The sequence below is a fragment of the Thunnus albacares genome, chromosome 3 (assembly GCF_914725855.1).
Source record: "Thunnus albacares chromosome 3, fThuAlb1.1, whole genome shotgun sequence".
NCBI lineage: Eukaryota > Metazoa > Chordata > Actinopteri > Scombriformes > Scombridae > Thunnus > Thunnus albacares.
In genome coordinates, this window is record NC_058108.1 from 19004184 (window position 1) to 19023670 (window position 19487).

The 19487-nt window shown below is 39.9% G+C and overlaps 1 protein-coding gene across 2 annotated transcripts in view; it reads right to left on the reverse strand.

Annotated features, from left to right (window-relative positions):
- Positions 1–1396: 1396 nt before the first annotated feature.
- The window catches only part of pax5 (paired box 5), a 54032-nt gene continuing 35941 nt past the window's right edge, over positions 1397–19487 (reverse strand). For both annotated transcript variants that reach the window (XM_044347490.1, XM_044347489.1), the window contains exons 7-11: positions 13894–14026; positions 8019–8120; positions 5139–5225; positions 3387–3473; positions 1397–1522 (exon numbers count right to left, since the gene is read on the reverse strand). In XM_044347490.1, coding sequence (XP_044203425.1) covers positions 1440–1522; positions 3387–3473; positions 5139–5225; positions 8019–8120; positions 13894–14026 — 492 coding nt within the window. In that variant the 3' untranslated portion in view covers positions 1397–1439. The remainder of the gene's footprint in view (positions 1523–3386; positions 3474–5138; positions 5226–8018; positions 8121–13893; positions 14027–19487) is intronic.

The window sequence follows — 19487 nt, forward strand, 5'->3', positions numbered from 1 at the left end:
ATGATGATTGAGTCTCTTTGTGCTTTTGTAGTTAGTCAGCCGATCCACTAGGGGGGGGCCATCTTTGGGGAGTTTAAAGAGAGAAATAGAAAGAGAGCAAGAGAGAGAGAAAGAGAGGGTGCCGCCACTTCCTGGTTCTTCTTTTGAATATTCAGGAAGTGGATAAAAATGGCGTCTTATTCAATGGCACCTGTGTCAACTGATACCAGGCAACAAACTATAAACAGGAAAATCGCAGTCGGATTACATTTATAAACAAAGACTTCTTTTCATATTGAAAGTTTTTAAGATTTCATATTTCACTGCATCGTCATCATCATCATCATCATCATCATCATCATCACTAATCTAGCACAACAGCGTGACACATATTATAAATCATTACAGGCATTCACTCTCATCACGGAGTGCAGCGCAGAAAAGCTTCTTAATATATTACTCTGTGTCTCCTCCATTTATAAATAGCTCTTGATCAGGACTAAATCTTGGCTGGGGAGGTAGGATAGCACCTTCCTGTACAATAACACTCCCTCGTTTTGGTCTGTGAACACGTACACTGTTCATTTTACAGTAGAGGCTCAGATTTTAGGCTGTGCTTTGCTGAAAGGCCTGTCTGTCGGTCAGTGTTGTTCACAACACTTCAAATGAAAGTTTCCACGTTAAATACAGTTTTTTCTTATTGGGGCACTGCAAACGCAGTGGGATCTGGCTGTTATCGTGTGTTTGAATTTGAGAAACTGAACACTCCCATTAAAAATCAGGGTATCCCATTCTTTAAGCATTAGAAGAAATGAGTTGAATCTACTGCGAAGAGTCTAGAATGACAATGTTATGGTAACAATTTTGGTCATTTAAAGTTATGAGAATTGGATTGTCTTTACTTCACCGTAACATGGCATAGAAAATTGATTGATTCATGTCAGGTCATAAAAAGACTGTCTGAAAAAGTGATTTTTGCTCTAATCTGCTCAAATAATTTCATTAAAAACCTTAAAACACAACATTTGACCCAGGAAATCACAATCCAGACACTTTCTACTGACCTCTTGGATTGGTAAATGATTGGTTGAAAACAAAGATTCAAACAAGATAGGGATACCAAGTCTTTATGCAGTATGAGAGTGCTCAAATTTTATGAAATGTTCTGATCAATCCTATATCTATCAGGTATTGACACTGCAACACTTGTGTCCACACGGTAATGTAATACCCCTACAGATGTCTGTGTTGCAGGCTAGCAGTGCGTTGGTTGGCTTAAGTGTCAATCAAAGAAAATTCAAACTTCACTGACGTCGGAAAATTTGAAATCTTCTCCCCATTGTCGTCCGTGTGTAGGCAGGCTTGTACTGAGCGGTGCTGGTGCTATCCGTCCCTCCCTCCCTCCCTCCCTCCCTCATCTTCTTCTTCTCCGCATCGTCCTCCTCTCTCAGCAGAAGGGGTCAATGGCGGTCGTAGGCGGAGGCTGTTGCAGTGGCAGCAGGGCCCGCCCCCCGTGATGTCGCACTGTAGTAGTACGGTGACCCTGGGATGAAACACAGAAACATATTCCATTCAATTGTTTTTAATGTGATGAAAATATTCATGGATTTATTACAGTTTGTTACATCTTGGGTCTTGTTTGTTTGTTTGTTTGTTTTGGTCTCATTTCTATTGGTTATGATGTGAAGTACTGGGACATGTTGCTACAACAAAGCCAACAATTTAACCAGACTATTTAAACCTGCATTATTCTTTTTGGCCACTTGGAGACAGTACAAAAAGCTGTAAACACAACACCCACATAGTATCATCTTAAATAGTTGATAAGGTGAACGTGTTGGCAAACAAGTGCCTACAAATCCAGCAGATACGGAGCAACAAAAGTCAACCAAAAACGTAAACTTGTGGGCCAGAAAACCAAAACAATGAGTTAAAAAATGCTAAGCTATAATGCTATAATGTTCATATAAAAATACAGATTTACTAGTTTTATTGTAAACCATTTTATTTGTAGTTCAAAACAAAAATGAGCACACAGGCTTAGTTTATTTGTATAGAACTTTTCAAAACCAATGTTAGAAAATGCTTTACATAAACATTAGATAGATCTAAAAAAGAGCAGCGTATAAAACATAATAAGATGTCAAGCATAAAAGACAGAAAAAATATTCATAGGCTAACTGATAAAAAGTAGTTTTAAAAGAAGATGATAAAAACAGCGAGACGTTTCTCTTTGAAATAAATCTGGTAACTTAGTTTCAGCAGTGTCGCTGCATTCACAGATCTCGGCAATTAACTTGGTGAGTTCAAGTTTTATTACAGAGAGGAATGATGGTCAAAAATGACAAAAATAAATTGTAATAATCTGGAATTATCCTTTAACCACTTGGGGTTACTGAAATGAAGTATAAATGTAAAATGAGCAGCTTCAATTTTCTCTTAAGATTATATTTTACTTTGAATGTGAGTAGTGAAAGGCATGGGTGAGATGACATGAGCTGATGAAGCTAATGACAGAAAAAAATTAGTCTCCCTTTCATGTACAACCAATAAAATGGACTTTGTCTACTTCTTGACACCCTTTTCTTTCATCTACTTCCTTCTTACTCTCTCTCTCTCTCTCTCTCTCTCTCTCTCTCTCTCTCTGTCTCTGTCTCTCTCTCTCTCTCTCTCTCTCTCTTTGACACACACACACACACACTCATACACACCATCTAAGTGACAGTCTAAGCTGACACACTGAGTACAGCTCTACTACTACTGATCCCTTGAGTCTATTCTCTCCTCAGGGAAGAGGTCAATTCAATACTGTAACCCCACAGACACACAGAAACCCACACTCACACACCTTAATACACACACTAAAAAACTGCCCCCACACATACACACACACACACACACACACGCACACACACCTGTCTCTGTCACTTCCATCAATCAGCCCAGCTGTGTGTTGACAGGTTATGTCTGTCCACAGTCCAGGTAATCTCAGGAGGCTCTTTGGGGAAGTGAGGCATTAAGCTGGCCTGACAAACTATTTAGTCTTACTCAAGACTTCAGACGCCCTCTTTCCCCTTTTGCCTCTTTTTTCAAAACACACCTTTCTTTCATTTGTCACCTTTACTCTTATCCTTTCCCTCTTTTCTTCTGCATCACAGCCTCTTCTTTCCTTTGCCATCAATCTTAAACCTTCCATGGTGACCTAATGTTCATCTTATCCTCTTATTATCATACTAAAGATACCTTACAGTCTCTTTTTTGTTTCCCCTTCTTTCAATGCTCTGCTATCATCTTTCCTCATGATTTCACCTCCTTCTGTACATACACCTGGATCATCACACACACTCTTCACTTGTCTCTATTCTTTCATTTGCTTTCTCTCTCTCTCTCTTTCTCTCTCCACCTACCTTGCATCTGTCCTGCCTGGCTGGTGAAGAGACTGGAGGAGCAGCCGATTTCCGTCCCCAGGAGAGACCCATAATCCTGCTGAAACACTGGGGACACAGGGATGGAGGGAATTAAGGAGGAAGAGGAAAGGTGATGAGAGGAATGGGTGCGGGTAGAAGGGTGGGGAGGGGGGGGGGGGGCACACTACAGGTCAGCACAGCCTGACCCTTTCTCACCTATTGACCTTTACATCGTCACCCCTTGACCGTTTCACCTTTAAACGTGACCCCCGAAATGGCTCCCCAGACAATGACTTTGACACTGACTGTTTTTGGCTCAGGGTTGTAGTAGTACTGATTCATGGATATTAAAGGGTAAAACTGGCAATATTCTATATTTTTCTTATTGTCAACAAACACCATGAAAAAGACCAAAACTAAAAAAATGCGTTAGTCTGTCTCTCAATACTTTCTCCCTTCCCAATTCTGTCAGTAGCTCAACCACATTTGTTCCAACTGAAGATTTAAATCTTTTAAAAACGACTCATGAATATGTATATATATATTTAAAGGCTAAGTTTCCTGAAACAGCTGGTTACTGTTTTTTTTCTATTGTGGTCTATTGCACAAAGGAATAAGCTATATCATATTATGATCAAGTCATAACAATAAGGAAAATATTGAATATGAACAGACTGCTTTAATTGACAGTATGAGTCCTTTAATCAGGGATCTTCCAATCAGCTGGTGGAAAATTATTATTTTTTTAATCCACAACTAGAAATATATATTTTTAAATTCTTATCCTTGATTCTGCTCTCAGACCTCACCTAAGGGTGTCTGAGAAGATGTTTTGGAGCCTGATGTTATGTCACATTACCTCTCAAAGTGAAATAGCTTATACACTATAAGTTAATGGTGCTTGTTGCTCATTGTCCAACGTGTCACTGCTGGTGGCAGCTTGGTACCGAATGAGCAGTGACCTGCTGGACAAAATGGCAGAACCTACAGTATGTTGGTGCTAGTTTTTGAGACCTCTTATCTCAGCTGCTTATCTTGCAAGCCAACAGATGACTCAGAGATCTCTAATTTACAATATCAAATTCAAATTTGACCAAAGGATTAAAATGTAAGTATAAAAACTAAGAATGTACAAAAAGAAGACAATGAATAGTTTATACATTACTACACCAAATACACAATAAATGATAAACTACCTATCACTCACTTGTCACAACCAATCAGTAACTCAGGCCACCATTTGACATAAAAAAAAAAAAAAAATTGACTACATTTAGTAAATATGTCAAGCCATAATGATTAATGTGGAGGTGGTTGCATGAAAAATGAAAAATATGTGGTAAGAGTCAGTTTCCTCCACTGTAACTATAAATACTCAAATCCAACAAATCCCAGAATGCAACACTGATGAGATGCAGATAAATACCCTCTAATCTGTTCCTTCCTCTCACTCTCTGCCGTCCATTTTCATCTAATCCATTCACACCCCAAATTGCCAGTCTTTAAAAAAAAAAACTTTACATAAAACCATGAGTATGTCTATGAAATATTGTAGTATTGTACTGTATTGTACAATATATACTTAAATGATGTAATGAAAAAATGAACAGTGGAGCATGAAAGACACAGTGTATTACAAGAGAGTATTAGAGTGGCGGGAACTGGGATGTGAGATAGAATGAAATGAAATTCATTGATACAATTATTGATCCAGGTTTGGTAATCCACTGCAGAGATATCGTATACACCTACCTAATAAACTGGGGTTAGGAAATCTCCACGACTCGTTGTACGTGGAATACTGAGGATGGGAATATGGGCTTCCGGAGAAATCTCCCCCTGAAAGAAAAACAGAAAACAGATCGTGTTTAGAAGCAGCAAAGAATAGAGAGGATTATCCTGTCTGGTTTTATTCTTTTTATTCCCTTTTCCTTGGAAATAACGCACACTGAACGTTTTTGGTTCATTTTGTTCCACTTAACATTTAATGGAGCCCTATCATCTTCAATTTATTTACTCAGAGCAACCAAGCTGTAGGGAGAGGCACTGTATTGGTGCACAGATGAAGGCTACAATAGGTGTAAAACTGTGGGGAATAGAGAGCATGTGTACCTCGTTTTGAATGTGATTTTTACATGGAACAAAAAACAAGGGTGTCATGTCCCTGTATACATGACTCAAACAGTATCCGGGATTTTCATTGTTAGTGTTGTCTTTGATTCCTACATCCAGCCAATCTGTCATTTGTGTATCAACTGAGTTGTGTCAGCAGTTGTGAAAAACCCTCTTTGGTTTCAGGTTGCATGAACTCTTTTGCATTTATCACTCATGCACTTTAAGCATGACCCTCATTACATCATTTATCACTATAGTTTAGTTTAATTTTTTCAGCGATCAGAAATATTGGGGCGCTCCAGCAAGCATATTCAGTTTTCTCAAAACCAGGATAAAGGCTTCAGGTTCTTTAAACCAGGAAAGTGACTGGAATACAGATAAGGGAATCTCTGCACATCAGCCAATAGATTTTAAAGGCAACAACAAACATATTTTGTTATATATATATTTTGGTGATCTTGTTGTGATTTCTTTTGCTAGCAGTAAAACTTTAACCAGCTTTATCTTTTTTGCAGAACAGTTTGCAGACTAGTTGAGAGTGACTGAAGTGGAGAGCTCAGTGAGACCAGAGAGGTCCTGCCATACAGTGGATGATAGTGTAGCTTTTCTCCCTCATTTACTACTTACTGTCTGGGGTCTACTCTTTCTCTTGTCTTCCCCTCCCACTCCTCCCTTCACCTCTTCCTTCTTTATTTTTCTCTCTCGTCCTCCAGCCTGCCTGACTACAGCCCGCCCGTCACCCTTCACATCAAAACAACATTCTTCCCCATTTCTTCTCCTCTTTTTTCCCCCATCCCTCTGTTGACTTGCTCTCTCCTCTTTTTTTCACTCTTTTGCTCTTTCTTTCTTTTCTCCTGAACCTTCACTCCTCCCAGGGGATCCCTCTCCCATAGCTGACAGTCACAGACCCTGATGCCCCCCTCCCTCCTCACCCCCCCTTCTCCTCCTCTCTCCCTCTCGTTCTGTCGGTTCTGCCTCACTGCTCTCCTACACCCCCTCTGAGTGTCAGCCCCCCTGCTGCAGAGAGAGAGAGACAGAGAGAGAGAAGAAGAACAGCAGAAGAGAGTTGCTTGCTTAATGAAGGTATGATATTAGACAGAGCGGACAAAAAGGAGGATAATTTGCCTGAGAAGTGCCGAGATAAAACATGGCGAAGCCAGAGAAGCAAAGTTGGGAGATTATCTCCTCCACTCATTCCAGTCGGCTCGTGGATTCAGGCAGCTTACAATATTCACTGAGTAGAATTTAGATGTCGAGGCTGTTTGTGTTTGTTTGGATGTACAAACCAAGTTTTCTTTCTTTCACTACCCTTTGTGCATTTGTGTGTGTGTGTGTGTGCCTGTGCATGTGTATGTTTAACTGCGTCTGTCAGGTGGGGTCGGGATGTGGTCTCCATGGCATCCCTGGGTGCGAACATCCTCCCCTTGTCATCACCGTAGTGACGGCAACGTGTCAGGTTGTTTAGGAGACGAGGGGAGGGAAGAGGAGGGGGAGAGGAGGCTCAGGGGTCTCCCTTGTGTAGCTCAGTGTCAAGGTCACGCACACACACACACACACTGTCAAAAACAAACACACACACATGCACACAAACAATCACATGCCAGCACACGCATAAACATACACCAACTGAAACACACACACACACACACACACACACACACAAATATGCTGTCAAACCTGAGGACAGGACAGGGTAAGCGCAGGGGGACAGGGCGACAGGGTTACCCATCTTTAGACGTGCTGTTCCTACATGTCCGCTGAGAGTGTGTGTGTGTCACAGACTGAATGATTGGGAATACACAGAGGCAAGAACTTGTAAACAACATTGTTTTGACTTTGTTTCACTGCCGTTGTTGCTCTCGTGTTTCTCGCTTTATTTCTCTGCAGCACGCGCTTCACACTGACCACCGCTGCAAGTGTGAGAGAGCGAGCGAGAGAGAGGGAGAAAGTAGAGAGAACAAGAGTGGCGGTCCAGAATTGAAACACAAAAGCGGCGTAGAAGGCAGAGTGGAAGGGAATGAATGAATTAGTCGTGGGTCACTGGTGATTCTCATTAAAAACAAATTACTAATGTTGAGGAGGGACAGCTGTGCTACTGTGGCTGGTTTCTAATGATACACACACACATAGAGAAACACACAACACAAACACACACACATACATATAGATACACACACGTCACCCCCCTGGGAGCACTGTCAGCCGTAGCATAGACAGACAAGAAAGAGGAAGTGGCGAAGCTAAGTGCAGCCCCTGAAGACACACACACACATCCAGTGGGACTTAAAACTGATATGTGTGTTATAGATCTGCTGAGATGTTTGTTTGGCGAAAGATGATGAATTACTGTAAAGGAAAGAAAGTACAATGGAGTTTCTGGTTCTGTGAAAAGTTGAAACTGTTTGAGTTGATGTGTGGCACTTGTGCGTGCATGTGTGTGTGTGTGTGTGTGTGTGTGTGTGTGTGTGTGTGTGTGTGTGTGTGTGTGTGTGTGTATTTGTGTGTGTGCGCACTCACCAGGTACCATGCCAGTGAGGGAGGGGGTGGAGTAGCTGCCCTGTCCAGTGGGAGGAACATGGGGAGGGTAGCCTGGCAGAGTGGTGCTGGCGAGGTCTCGACCTGTAATCAAACACAAAGACACATACATGCTATCATCAATACTTAATAGCTATCGATATGATTAACAGATAACCCCAAAACTGTCTTCACCATCATCACCATCATATTTATTCCTCCTAACTCTGAACTATTTCTGTTCTGAGTGTTAGTCCTGCATAATGTTTGCACAGTGTCTTTTAAAGTGTTATTGTTCTATATTTCATGTTCTTTAATTGTCCCATGTTACATATTTTTATCACCTGACCAGAACCAATTACAGTTATTTTCATTAACTGATTCATTAACTGACTCTTGATTCACTTTACTGTCACAGAAAAGTTAAAGAAAACCAGACATTTTTTTTTTTTTTAAATCCAATTTAAGAAGCTGGAATCAGTGATTTTTTTTTTTCATATTTGCTTTAAATATACTTAGACAGTTTGTCGATTATGAAGATTGTTGCTGTTGTTTTTCTGGCTGTTGACTAATCAATTAATTCCAGCTCTAAATTAATTGGTGTTTCTCATAATGTGATTAAGGTGACTTTGGTTTCTGTCATCTGAATTCTCTTTATTTATCTTTAATTTAATTATCTTTATTCTGAACCTTATTTTTTTCAAATTTTACTTCACAGAATCGCAACATAAAGTAAATGACAGTAAATTAAGTAAATTAACAGTAAAGACATTATATAGTGGGTTAGGTTTTAACATCAGTATATTATTGTCTAATTATATGTTATACTGACCACAGAGACCATAAATGAGTTACTGTCCAAAGATGTGTCAATGGTCCAATGGTCATCTCTTATTTTTTTAAAATAAAAATCTTTCTCAGAGATTGACTTTTCAAGAAAAAGGGGTTCAAAACTAACTTAAATGTAATATCTTCTTAATTGTGCTGATTTTAGAAAATAAAAAAAGCTTCTCAATAGGCCTTTTTCACAGCAGACACTCTGACATCATAACAGGAAATGAACAGGTGTAACTAATAACATTAACTCCATTCAATTGAAGAGTCCCCAAACTTTAAAGGATAGATTCAGAAATGTTCAAGTCTGTCTTAAAATAACATTCAGATGCCCAAATAAACATGCTTTTCTTGTTGCTCATACCGGCCATTAAGAGATCTCTTCATAATGTACTTTCAATGTAAAAGATGGAGGACAAAATCCACAGCCCTCCTTTAATGCAAAAATGTATTTAAAAATTTATGAGAAGGACATATAAAGCTTCAGCAGTCTGAATTAGTCTACTAGATTAAGTGGATTATCTTCCAAAATTTGTCTATTTAGTGCCAAATTCCCTCATTTTTTTACTATAGCTACTTCCACTGCAACTGAATAGGAAAACACTGTCCGTCAAGACACAAAGAGGGAATTTTAAACTAAAGACTGTAACTGTGGAATATATTCACTTTATTTGACTAAGTCAGACGGCTGAAGCCTCATATTAGCTTCAGATAAACTTTTAAATAATTTTTTGCTCAAAATGAGACTTGTGGATTTTGTTCCCCATCACTTAGGCCCACATTGTAAGCACATTAGCATAGGATATTCTAATATAGGTATTAGCAAGAGGAATGATTACAGCGAGCGAAACCCCTTTTAATGTTCATATGGGCACTGTTGTTTTAAGACATAAAAAATGAAAAAATGTGAACCTATCCTTAAACATCTGAATAGACTGCTGCCATTGTTTATGTTGTACCTGTTCATGCTATGAAAAAGGTTGTTATTAGTTACTTTTCACCCCTGAAAGTAATTATACTAATGACTTTTTTTTTTTTTTTGTGATTACTTATGTTTAAATTCTACACATCATGCAGGGTCTTTATTGAAAAATGCATGCCAGAGCCCATTCAGGACGTCCCTCTTTCTTTTGTTTCTTTCCTCCTTGTTTTCCATCTGCTGACATCTATTAATTTATTGACTCACCCTCCTCTCGTTATACCACCATCTCCCCCCTCCTCCTTCCTCTGTCCGGCAGATAGGATATATAACTGCATTAGACTACATGACAGTGTGTCGGCCCAAATCATTTCTCTATGTTTGCACGCAGTAGACACTGGGAGTGCGCGGAGAGAGAGCCCTCCATTCATCATCATCATATACACACACAGACACTCAACCGCGCACACATGCATCGACGCCCTCCTCCTCCTGCCCCCCCTGCACACACACATTTATCATCATCATAAACAGCTCAGATGCTAACACCATCAATCCCATTCACTTCCCCTCCACTTAACCACCGCTAACTAACTGGGAGGAGGAGGAGGAGAATGAAATAGAGAACATAAAGGAGGAAGGAAAGATGGTGTGAAACAAAATGGAGACAACAGGAAAAACAAAGAGAGAAAGAAAGGAGGTGTTAGTGGAGGAAGAGGAGGACAACAGTAGTAGTGGAAGAAACATTGTGTTTTACTTAAGTCAAAGTAGAGATACCACAATGTCAAAATACTCCATTACAAGTACTAGTTCTACCTTCAAAATTTTTATTAAGTAATACATTAGGTATTATGCATTTGCTTAAGTTTTAAACATAAAAGTATTCATGCATATAAGCAGCATTTCAAAGTTGATCAAGGTGTAGCTCATTTTAGCTACTTTATAAACTGCTGTGTAGTTGAATCTATAATATTGCATCCCATTTTATTAGTTGACCATATTTTTTGTGTGTAAAATCTTAATCTGAAATGTAACTAGTAATTAAATCTGTCAAGTAATCGCATAAAGTAGGATAAACTGAATATACTGGTTTTGTTCAAAGATGTGCTTAAGGACAGTAATTGAGTAAATGTATTTAGTTACTTTCCACCACTGGAGAAAAGAGCTAGACTGATATATCAACCAATATTTGCTCAGTGCAGATATAAATTTAAATCAGTGTATATCTTAGATGACAGCTACACAAGAATTTGCAGTATAGAAATGCCAATTAGTTTAGAAATAGAGTCATGATTACATAATTTGTCCACCAAATAGGACTGACAAGTTTATTTTTCAACTGTAAAATGTCCTGCTTAGTACATGTCTTGATCACAGTTCTTTAATAAAACCGATTTAAGAAGTCCTTATTAAATGAAATAAAATAATAATAAATGAAATGTTTGTCATGTGTTTATGTAGAAAAAATGAATACCAGCCGATATGTTGTTTTACTTTTTTTTAAAATTCTCAAATATTGTTATCAGCCTCAGAAAATCCACTACTGGTCAGGCTGTACTGGAGAATAGGCATGAAATCAATGGAAACAAGAACATAGAGAAGGACATGAGGGAAGTAAACCCCTCCCCACCAAAAAACCACAACATGTGTGGCTACAAATATATCCCAGCTTTGACATCTCATCCTTTCATATTTCCGCCCTCTTCACTTAATATTTGCTTCCCTCCTCCCTACTTCTGTTTTTCTCTCACAGATCCCCTCTCTACTACAGCCTCCTCTGTCCCTCTCCGCCTCCTCTCTGCTGTCTCGGTGTAGTAAAGTTTTTCTCGGTGTTTGACGCGACAGCGAGGCATTAGTGCAGACGGGCTACTCATCCGCTCAGGGTCAGTGCACAGGGCAAGGAGGAGTGGGAGGAGAGGGGTGGAAGAGAGGAGAGATGGACTCTCTACAGCCCAACTTAGAGGGGGCAGACAGGGCCAGATCCTCTGAGGTGTGTGTATGTGTGTGTGTGTGTGTGTGTGTGTGTGTGTGTGTGTGTGTGTGTGTGTGTGTGTGTGTGTGCGTGTTGAGTGTGTGTGTGTTTCTGTGTCTGTGCACACAGTGTATTTGTGCATATGTATGCCAGCAGTATTGATGTATCTGTTCTCCACAGCTTTGCCGTAGAGGTCAACGAACAAGTACAAGTCTCCTCCGCGCTCAGTTGCAGCTACAGATGAACACACACTCTGCCTCTGTTTCCACCTTACTGGCTCCCAATCTAACTCTTCCATATCAAACAGCCATCAGAGGAACACATGTCAAACCTGAAGGGAATAGAGGGTGTACAGTATGTTCCCGTGTGTGTTTGCACTCGAGTAGACATGGGTGAAGTTCAGGGGAAAACGAAAAGACCCTACAGATTTGGAAAGGCCTAAGAGAAGAAGATTGAGTGTGTAAATGTTGCTCTACAGCGTGTGTCCAGAGTATCAACACTTCAAGGATGCAATAACACTGCGTCAAATACACGGACGTCTGATCCCCTAGAGGGAGCTCTATTCTGAGGGAAAAGACAGGCAAAAGGAAATGCATGCATAATATTCAGAGGGTGTGTGTGTGTGTGTGTGTGTGTGTGTGTGTGTGTGTGTGTGTGTGTGTGTGTGTGTGTGTGTGTGAATATGAATGTGTGTGTTTGCATGCATAAGCAGAAATGGAAATTTTATCTCTCTCTCTTTTTCTCTCTCTGTCTCTTTCTTTCTCTCTCTCTCTCTCTCTCTCTCTCTCTCTCTCTCTCTCTCTCTCTCTCTCTCTCTCTCTCTCTCTCTCTCTCTCTCTCTCTCTCTCTCGGCTTCTGCAGGTAATATTCCTCTGTGGTTTCAGAGGGCAAAAAAAAGAGCCCATTCCCTGATATCCCAAATTCCCAGCTCTATGATTCCCCTCATTACAGATGGGAACGCTGAAGCCTTGTCCAAGTGCTCCCTGGTCTACTCTTAATTAACCTCGGCCTCTCCCAGCTTCCCCTAAATGGAGACAGAGGGAGAGACAGGGCTTTCACTATTCCTCTATCTGTCCACCTTTCTTTCCCTCCTTTCCTCTGGGCTGCCTGCATCTCCTGAGATCTGAAGCACTGAGCTCTTTAAACAGGTTAAATCACTTTGAATCCACATAGCCTCCATCCCAGCTCCAGTAGACTTTACAAGGCATTTAGCTTACTGTGTTATATGAATTACTGTATTTTTAATACTAAGGCCAGACCTGTACATAGGCTGTAGTGTATTTTATTTATTTGGGCATAAATATTTACTGTGATGACACAGATAAATAGTTCTGATTGGATTCACTTGTCACATTTATGCTACTTTATACATAATCACACCTGTATATCAGTGTATACACAGTCATGTACAACACATACACACATACACACATGCATATATGTACACAGTCTGTTTTTATCTGTTCTGTTGTTCTTACTTTGACTGTTTTATACATTTATTTGTTTAGATGTTTTAACCTAAACTTTAAAAAAATCTAACCAGAGACGGGGCTTGTGAATTAGCTTCAGGTAGACACCCTATTGATTCCCCTTATGTAACAATGTTACATCTGTATGGTCCCTGTTAAACAACTACATCAATGAATAAATGCTATCAAAATTTGTTATATCAGTCCTAGTCACTGATAGAAAAAACAGTTTTGAGTTCATGTGACCCTTCATCTCTTCATGACTGGTTGCCCACATTCTTGGTAATACACAAAATTAATTATCAATTGTAGGATTTTATGGGAAATTACTAAAATGATGGAACTTTGACTTTGGATTGTGAACCATACAGTAGGCCAAATGTAACTGCCCTTGGTGTAAAACTGACATCACTGACTATCTATTGCAGTTTAAAGTTGAAAAAAGACTCAAAATGCACACTATATCTGTTTAATCATATTTAGATTCATTGTAGTGTATGTACACCTCAATATAAGATGTTATTTGATGACATAATATTGAATCTAGCATCTAGAATATATTCAAAAATGCATAAAAAGCATAAAATGTCTTTTTGTTGATTTGAAATTATTTAGTTTTCAATCAGGAGCCCAACAGTGTACATCAGAGCAGGAGTGCAGTTATTAGATGAATATCTTTCTTACCTGGAACTAGTGAGTAGGACTGTGGACCAGAAACACTGGCTCCTAACTCTGCCCCTGAACCAGGATTGGCCAAACTGTTCTTCATCTCGTCCAGTCCACCAGCTAGCGAGGCCATGGCTGAATAATCTGACGTCTGTGCAGAGGCAGAGGAAGTGGAGAAAGAACTTTAAAAAAAAAAAGTCATTATCTGTTAGTTGCAACGTGGAAATACAAGTGCTGCATTTTACTTTACAACTTTGATCAGTCTGTTTGTTTTATCCTGCTACTCCAACAATCTGCCACTTCCTTATAGCAGAGAGCAAAGACTGAGCTTTAGTATGAACGTGCGTGCACACACACACACACACACACACACACACACACACACACACACACACACACACATACACACAGACATACAGAAACACACCTACAGCGGAGAGTTTATTGATCTGTTTACAAAGACAGGGATTTACTGTACAACCAAGTCCAACAGTCTATAACCACAGGATCAGCTTGTTCTTTCTCTTCATCTCTCTCTCTCTCTCTCTTCTCACACACACACACACACACCTATATAGATATACACACAGTGGCATCGCATACACCATGGCTAACACAAAGCCTCTTGTCTCCCCAGATACCAACAACAATAAGAACTGTGATCATCTCAGCACACGTACACAGTCTCCCAATGCCCTAAACACACACACATACACACACGCTACAGAAGTTTAAAACCATATAGAGAAGAGGAGACTGAAGTGACAAAGCAATATCGGTTTGTTGTGTAGTTGTATGTTCTTTTATTCTCTGTGCAAACACACTTGAAAATCTAAATCTAAAAGAGTACTGAAAGTCTGTGATGCTGAAGTTATATTACAAAAAGAAATAGAGGTCACAACTGTATGTGTTTCTGCAAATATGTATGTTTGTCCCATATGACGGTTGGTTCCTTGGTAGGAGCATGTGACCTTAGTGAAATTAATGACAATTACAGTAAAACAAACACTTAACGCAAAATTAATACAAACTGCTGGAATTGCCTTAATCATACAAAACAATTTAAATGATGACCTCTTTGTTGCAAATTATTTATTCTAATGATGAATTCTACAAAAACTGACTCTCGATTGCAGCACTAGGGGGCATGTTTATTTCCATACCCCCCTAGTGCCAAACGTCTGATTTTTATCTCAGACATAAACTACTCTTGATATACAAATAAGGGGGGAAAACTGGAGAAAATGTTAGAATATGTTCACTCAAAAGGAAATAAAATATCCATTAGATCATGACCTTTTGGCTCAACCTATATCAATGCAGATCAATTTAATATTTTTTAGGCGGCCTATATAACAACCCATTTAAGTAATTGCTCCTACTGACAGCATGCTCTCTCTCACTCTCCCAAAATGCAGACAGATAGATGGACAGTGGTAGCGGTCCCCTCACCTGTGTCTGACCCTGACACACGGCCCATCCATCCTCATCTCTCTGCCAAATCTGTGATTGTGTGTGTCTGTGAGTGTGTGTGTGTTAATGCGTGCAATGATTTAGAGTGATGGTATTGACGCTGATGACCAACTATATATAGATTAACCACAGGAGATTCTCAGGGTCGCTACTGTCATGATGGGCAAATGATCTGTCTGCTGCCTTTTACTGTGTGTGTGTGTGTGTGTGTGTGTGTATGTTTGTGTTTGTGCATTTTTCTGTATAATTGTGCATGTAGGAAAAAGCGAATGTTCTCTCAAGAAAAATGACACAATATCAGTTGCCCAAAAACAACATATAGTTACGTTTGAGTGACAGATGCCATCTAGCAACCATAGTAATTATGACCCAGAGCAGTGGTGCAGATCAGATGACATCTATTTACTGTATGTCGACAAATTTCCACATTCAGAGGAGGAGGGATGGATGGATGGTATATCCTGACAGTGGACTTTGCCACAGGAGACCGCTGTTTGTTTCCTGCTTCTCAACACAAGTGGCACATTTCCAACTGCGAGTCAGGACAGTCCCCTAACCTTAACCCCATGGTTATTATTGTAACCATGACGATGGTGGTTTGTCCAAGTTTGCCCAACTTTAAGGAAGTAGTAAATTTAACCCACACCACATGTTTCTCTAACATTAACAAAGTTTTAATCCAAACCATGATCTTTCCCTAAAAGATCCTCAACCACAGCGTTGTCACATCATAAAATATCATATTTTTTAACTGTGATTTGTAACAGCCTTGGAAATTACAGAAAATGATGTTGTCCTGCTGATTAGTGCTGATAGGGACACCAGATTAGAAAACGCTCCTATGTGTCATTCTGGGCACATGGTCAAACAACCTTTTTGGTTGTTTAATTTGGAGGACTTGTTGGAGAAAGGAGCAGAACTACTCAGTGCAAAAAAATGAGAAATGTATCGGTATGCAGAGTGTTTCAAGCTTAACACTCTTCATCATCAACATCATGAGTTTTATGCTGACCTGTCTCAGCCAAACAGCTGTCTAATACAAAACAGAAGTGGGATGCTTATGCTACTGATATAGATAGATACATTTGGAGGTAGCCAACTAAATATGTACAGTATATACAGTATATATATATATATTTACATGTCAAAGTGAGCAAGATACTGAACCCAAAAATGCTTCTGGTGTATTTGTATGCAAACAGATTTAAACCTCTTTGGACAAAAAATGCCAAATGAATGTAATGTACTTACACATTGGCTACAGCTTATTTAATCATGTGTAATTAACTCTTACTTATTTGAAACGTGTTGCCTACCCGATTAGCTGCTAGTCCAACATTTGTGCTCTTTATATGTCGTTGTACTTGCATATATGAACAAACTGAGGAGATACAATTTCTCACTTTTCATTAAACGGGCTCCCCTGCTTTGTTCCACATGTTACTGCTGACTGATGAGGTGATGAGGTGAGAGTTTTGCACTGACCCTTTTAATACCTCCGCATCTCTGTGTGCGTATGTGTGTGTGGAGGTGTAAGTGTAGGCGTGTGTTTGTGCTCACTGACCTCTTAAACACCCCTGTTGCTCGTCAACACACAACACAACCACTGGACTGTGACCTGCCAAATAAGAGCTTACCCTGCACAATACACACACACACACACACACACACACATCTCTCTCTCCCTCTCTTTAGACTTCAGACACATTTTTAAACCCTCTTTTCTCTCTTAATGTCCCCCCCCTTCTCTCCCCCCTCACACATCACACCTGTAGTTTTTTTTTCAACCAATCTTACATGCTATCCCAGCAGCCCCTCCTCCTTCTCTTGGCCACTCTCTGTCTTATTATAATGGTGTCTAATGTGTCCATGTATCCATGTAGATGGGGGCCAGGCAGCAGCAGCAGCAGCAGCAGCAGAGAAGAAGGGGTCTGCCGTGGTAATTGGCCATGATGAAGTTTGGCCAGTGGGGTGACAGGCCCGCTAAGGAAGATGGATCATTCTCATTCGCCCCCGTAAATGTTGTCAATTCCACCGCTCATACAGCGCCATCAGCCCTCATCAAGGAGGAGGGACGCAGCTGCCGGGCCGTGGAGGGGTTGGAGTTTGGGGGGTAGTGGATGGTGGATGATGGTGGTGGTGGTGGGGGGGGGGGGGGGGGGGGGGGGGGATGTACAAGGCAAGATGGAGGGTTATGAATAATGGTAGCAGGGTGAGCCGGACCTTTGCCAGGAAGTCATGGTCAGATAGAAGGATGAAAGGAGGTTGGTATATAACTGACATCAATGGGAGAGAAGAAGCAAGAGGAGAGATGAGATTGAGATGACTGAAAGAAATTGACTCATGTAAGACATGAAGAAAGATGGGAGTTGTTGAATAAATGAATGGTTGTTGAATCCCTGAAAGCATGCTTGTTTTAGGAAACTGAAAAGATAAAGCTGTGTTCTGACCTACATAAGGGTTGCGTGAAAAAACACAACTATCTCTTTGATTTCAACTCAGAAGGCTCCAGCAAAAAACCACAAGGTAAATTTGGTCATTTGATTAAAAAGAAAAAAAGAAAAAAAAAGTTGAACCTGCAACCTGAAGCTGCAACATGAAATAATTTGCTGTGTAATTGATTAGCTGCAAGTGCTCATTGGTGGTAGATTACTTTGTAACATAAATGCCATATTTCTATTGTTCACCTTGCAATTGTTGAGATGGCGGATAAAATGAATGTCGTCATTATTGAGTAGTATTATAGTAGTATTATAAACTGCTTTGTGGGGATTCGGCATCTTATAAATCTTCCCACATGGATCTATTTCTAAAACTGGACTTCCTGAATCATATTTCATCTTGCCAGTACTAGAGGCATTATACCCCCACCCCTGCACCTGCTTGCATTTTTGTATCGTGGTGCTGTTTTTAGTCTGAGCTTCGAGTAATAGTTTGATTTGATATGACGGAAAGAATAAGTCTTATATCTTAATTAATACCTAGATTAGCTATAATTGTTGGATATTAGCAAAGTTCTGTAGAGTCCATGAGTGGATGTTTTGAGTCATTTTGTATGTAATCAAACGCATTTCCACCATTGCCTCTGTTGTCTCAAATCTATATGTAACATGAACAGGGTTTTCAAAAACTGTCAACAATAAGCCAAGTGTTCAGTGGAGAAAAACAACATATAATATGCTTTTTCCAGGGTTAAAAAACATGAATATAAGCCTAAAGGTTTATTATTGCAGTCTGCTTTCCTTTCCAGTCTCTCTCTGTTGCTGTTTTTAAATTCTCTACCAGCATTCCTATGAACAACAACAATAAAAAGATGCACAGGCTAACAAGTTAAATGCTAAGAATGGAAAATGACTACACAAATGCGTACATATTTCACATTTTCCTCACTAATAGTTGTTCAACTGTTGTTTTCACTCTCTCACCCACTCACTCCGTCACTTACACACAGCAGGTTGGTCTACTGACTCAGATATGGGAGAATAATGGTTTGGTCCAAATCTCACATCAATAACAGATGAGCCCTAATCGGCCCTCTGACACACACACATACACACACACACACACACACACACACGCATGCAGCATAGCTGTGTTGGCTAGCACGATTTGCATAATAGTGTTTCCCATTTTCTCCATTCCCCACATAGCTCCCGATTTCTCCATCTCTGTTTCACTCTCCCTCTCTCCACATTGTCTTGTGTACTCCTGATGGAAAAAGGCTTGACAATAAACAAATACAATTCCCTCAGAGGCCCACAAACTGAGACAGGGATTGTGGGGAAGGAATTCATCTGCGCTCAAACTGAGCGTAGCCACATTGGGGAAGATATTCATTTCCAGACAAGCCAAATAGACTTCAACTCTGGGGGGATGCTGTAAAAGTTCATACATTTTGAATTAAGTCGCAGCCTCACATTTACCATTTAGAGATAATTTATTAATTTATTTTTTTAATTAAATATTACTGTGTAAGTGGTTAAAACTGAAGTGTGGTAAAGCTGGTGATATTCAAACATGTGCTTGTTTTCGACAAATACCAATAATAAAAAGACCAAAACCAACAATAAATTGGTCCTACGGACCAAAGCCTGATATATCATATTCCTCTGTCCATACTCCTCCATAGTTGTCCAAAA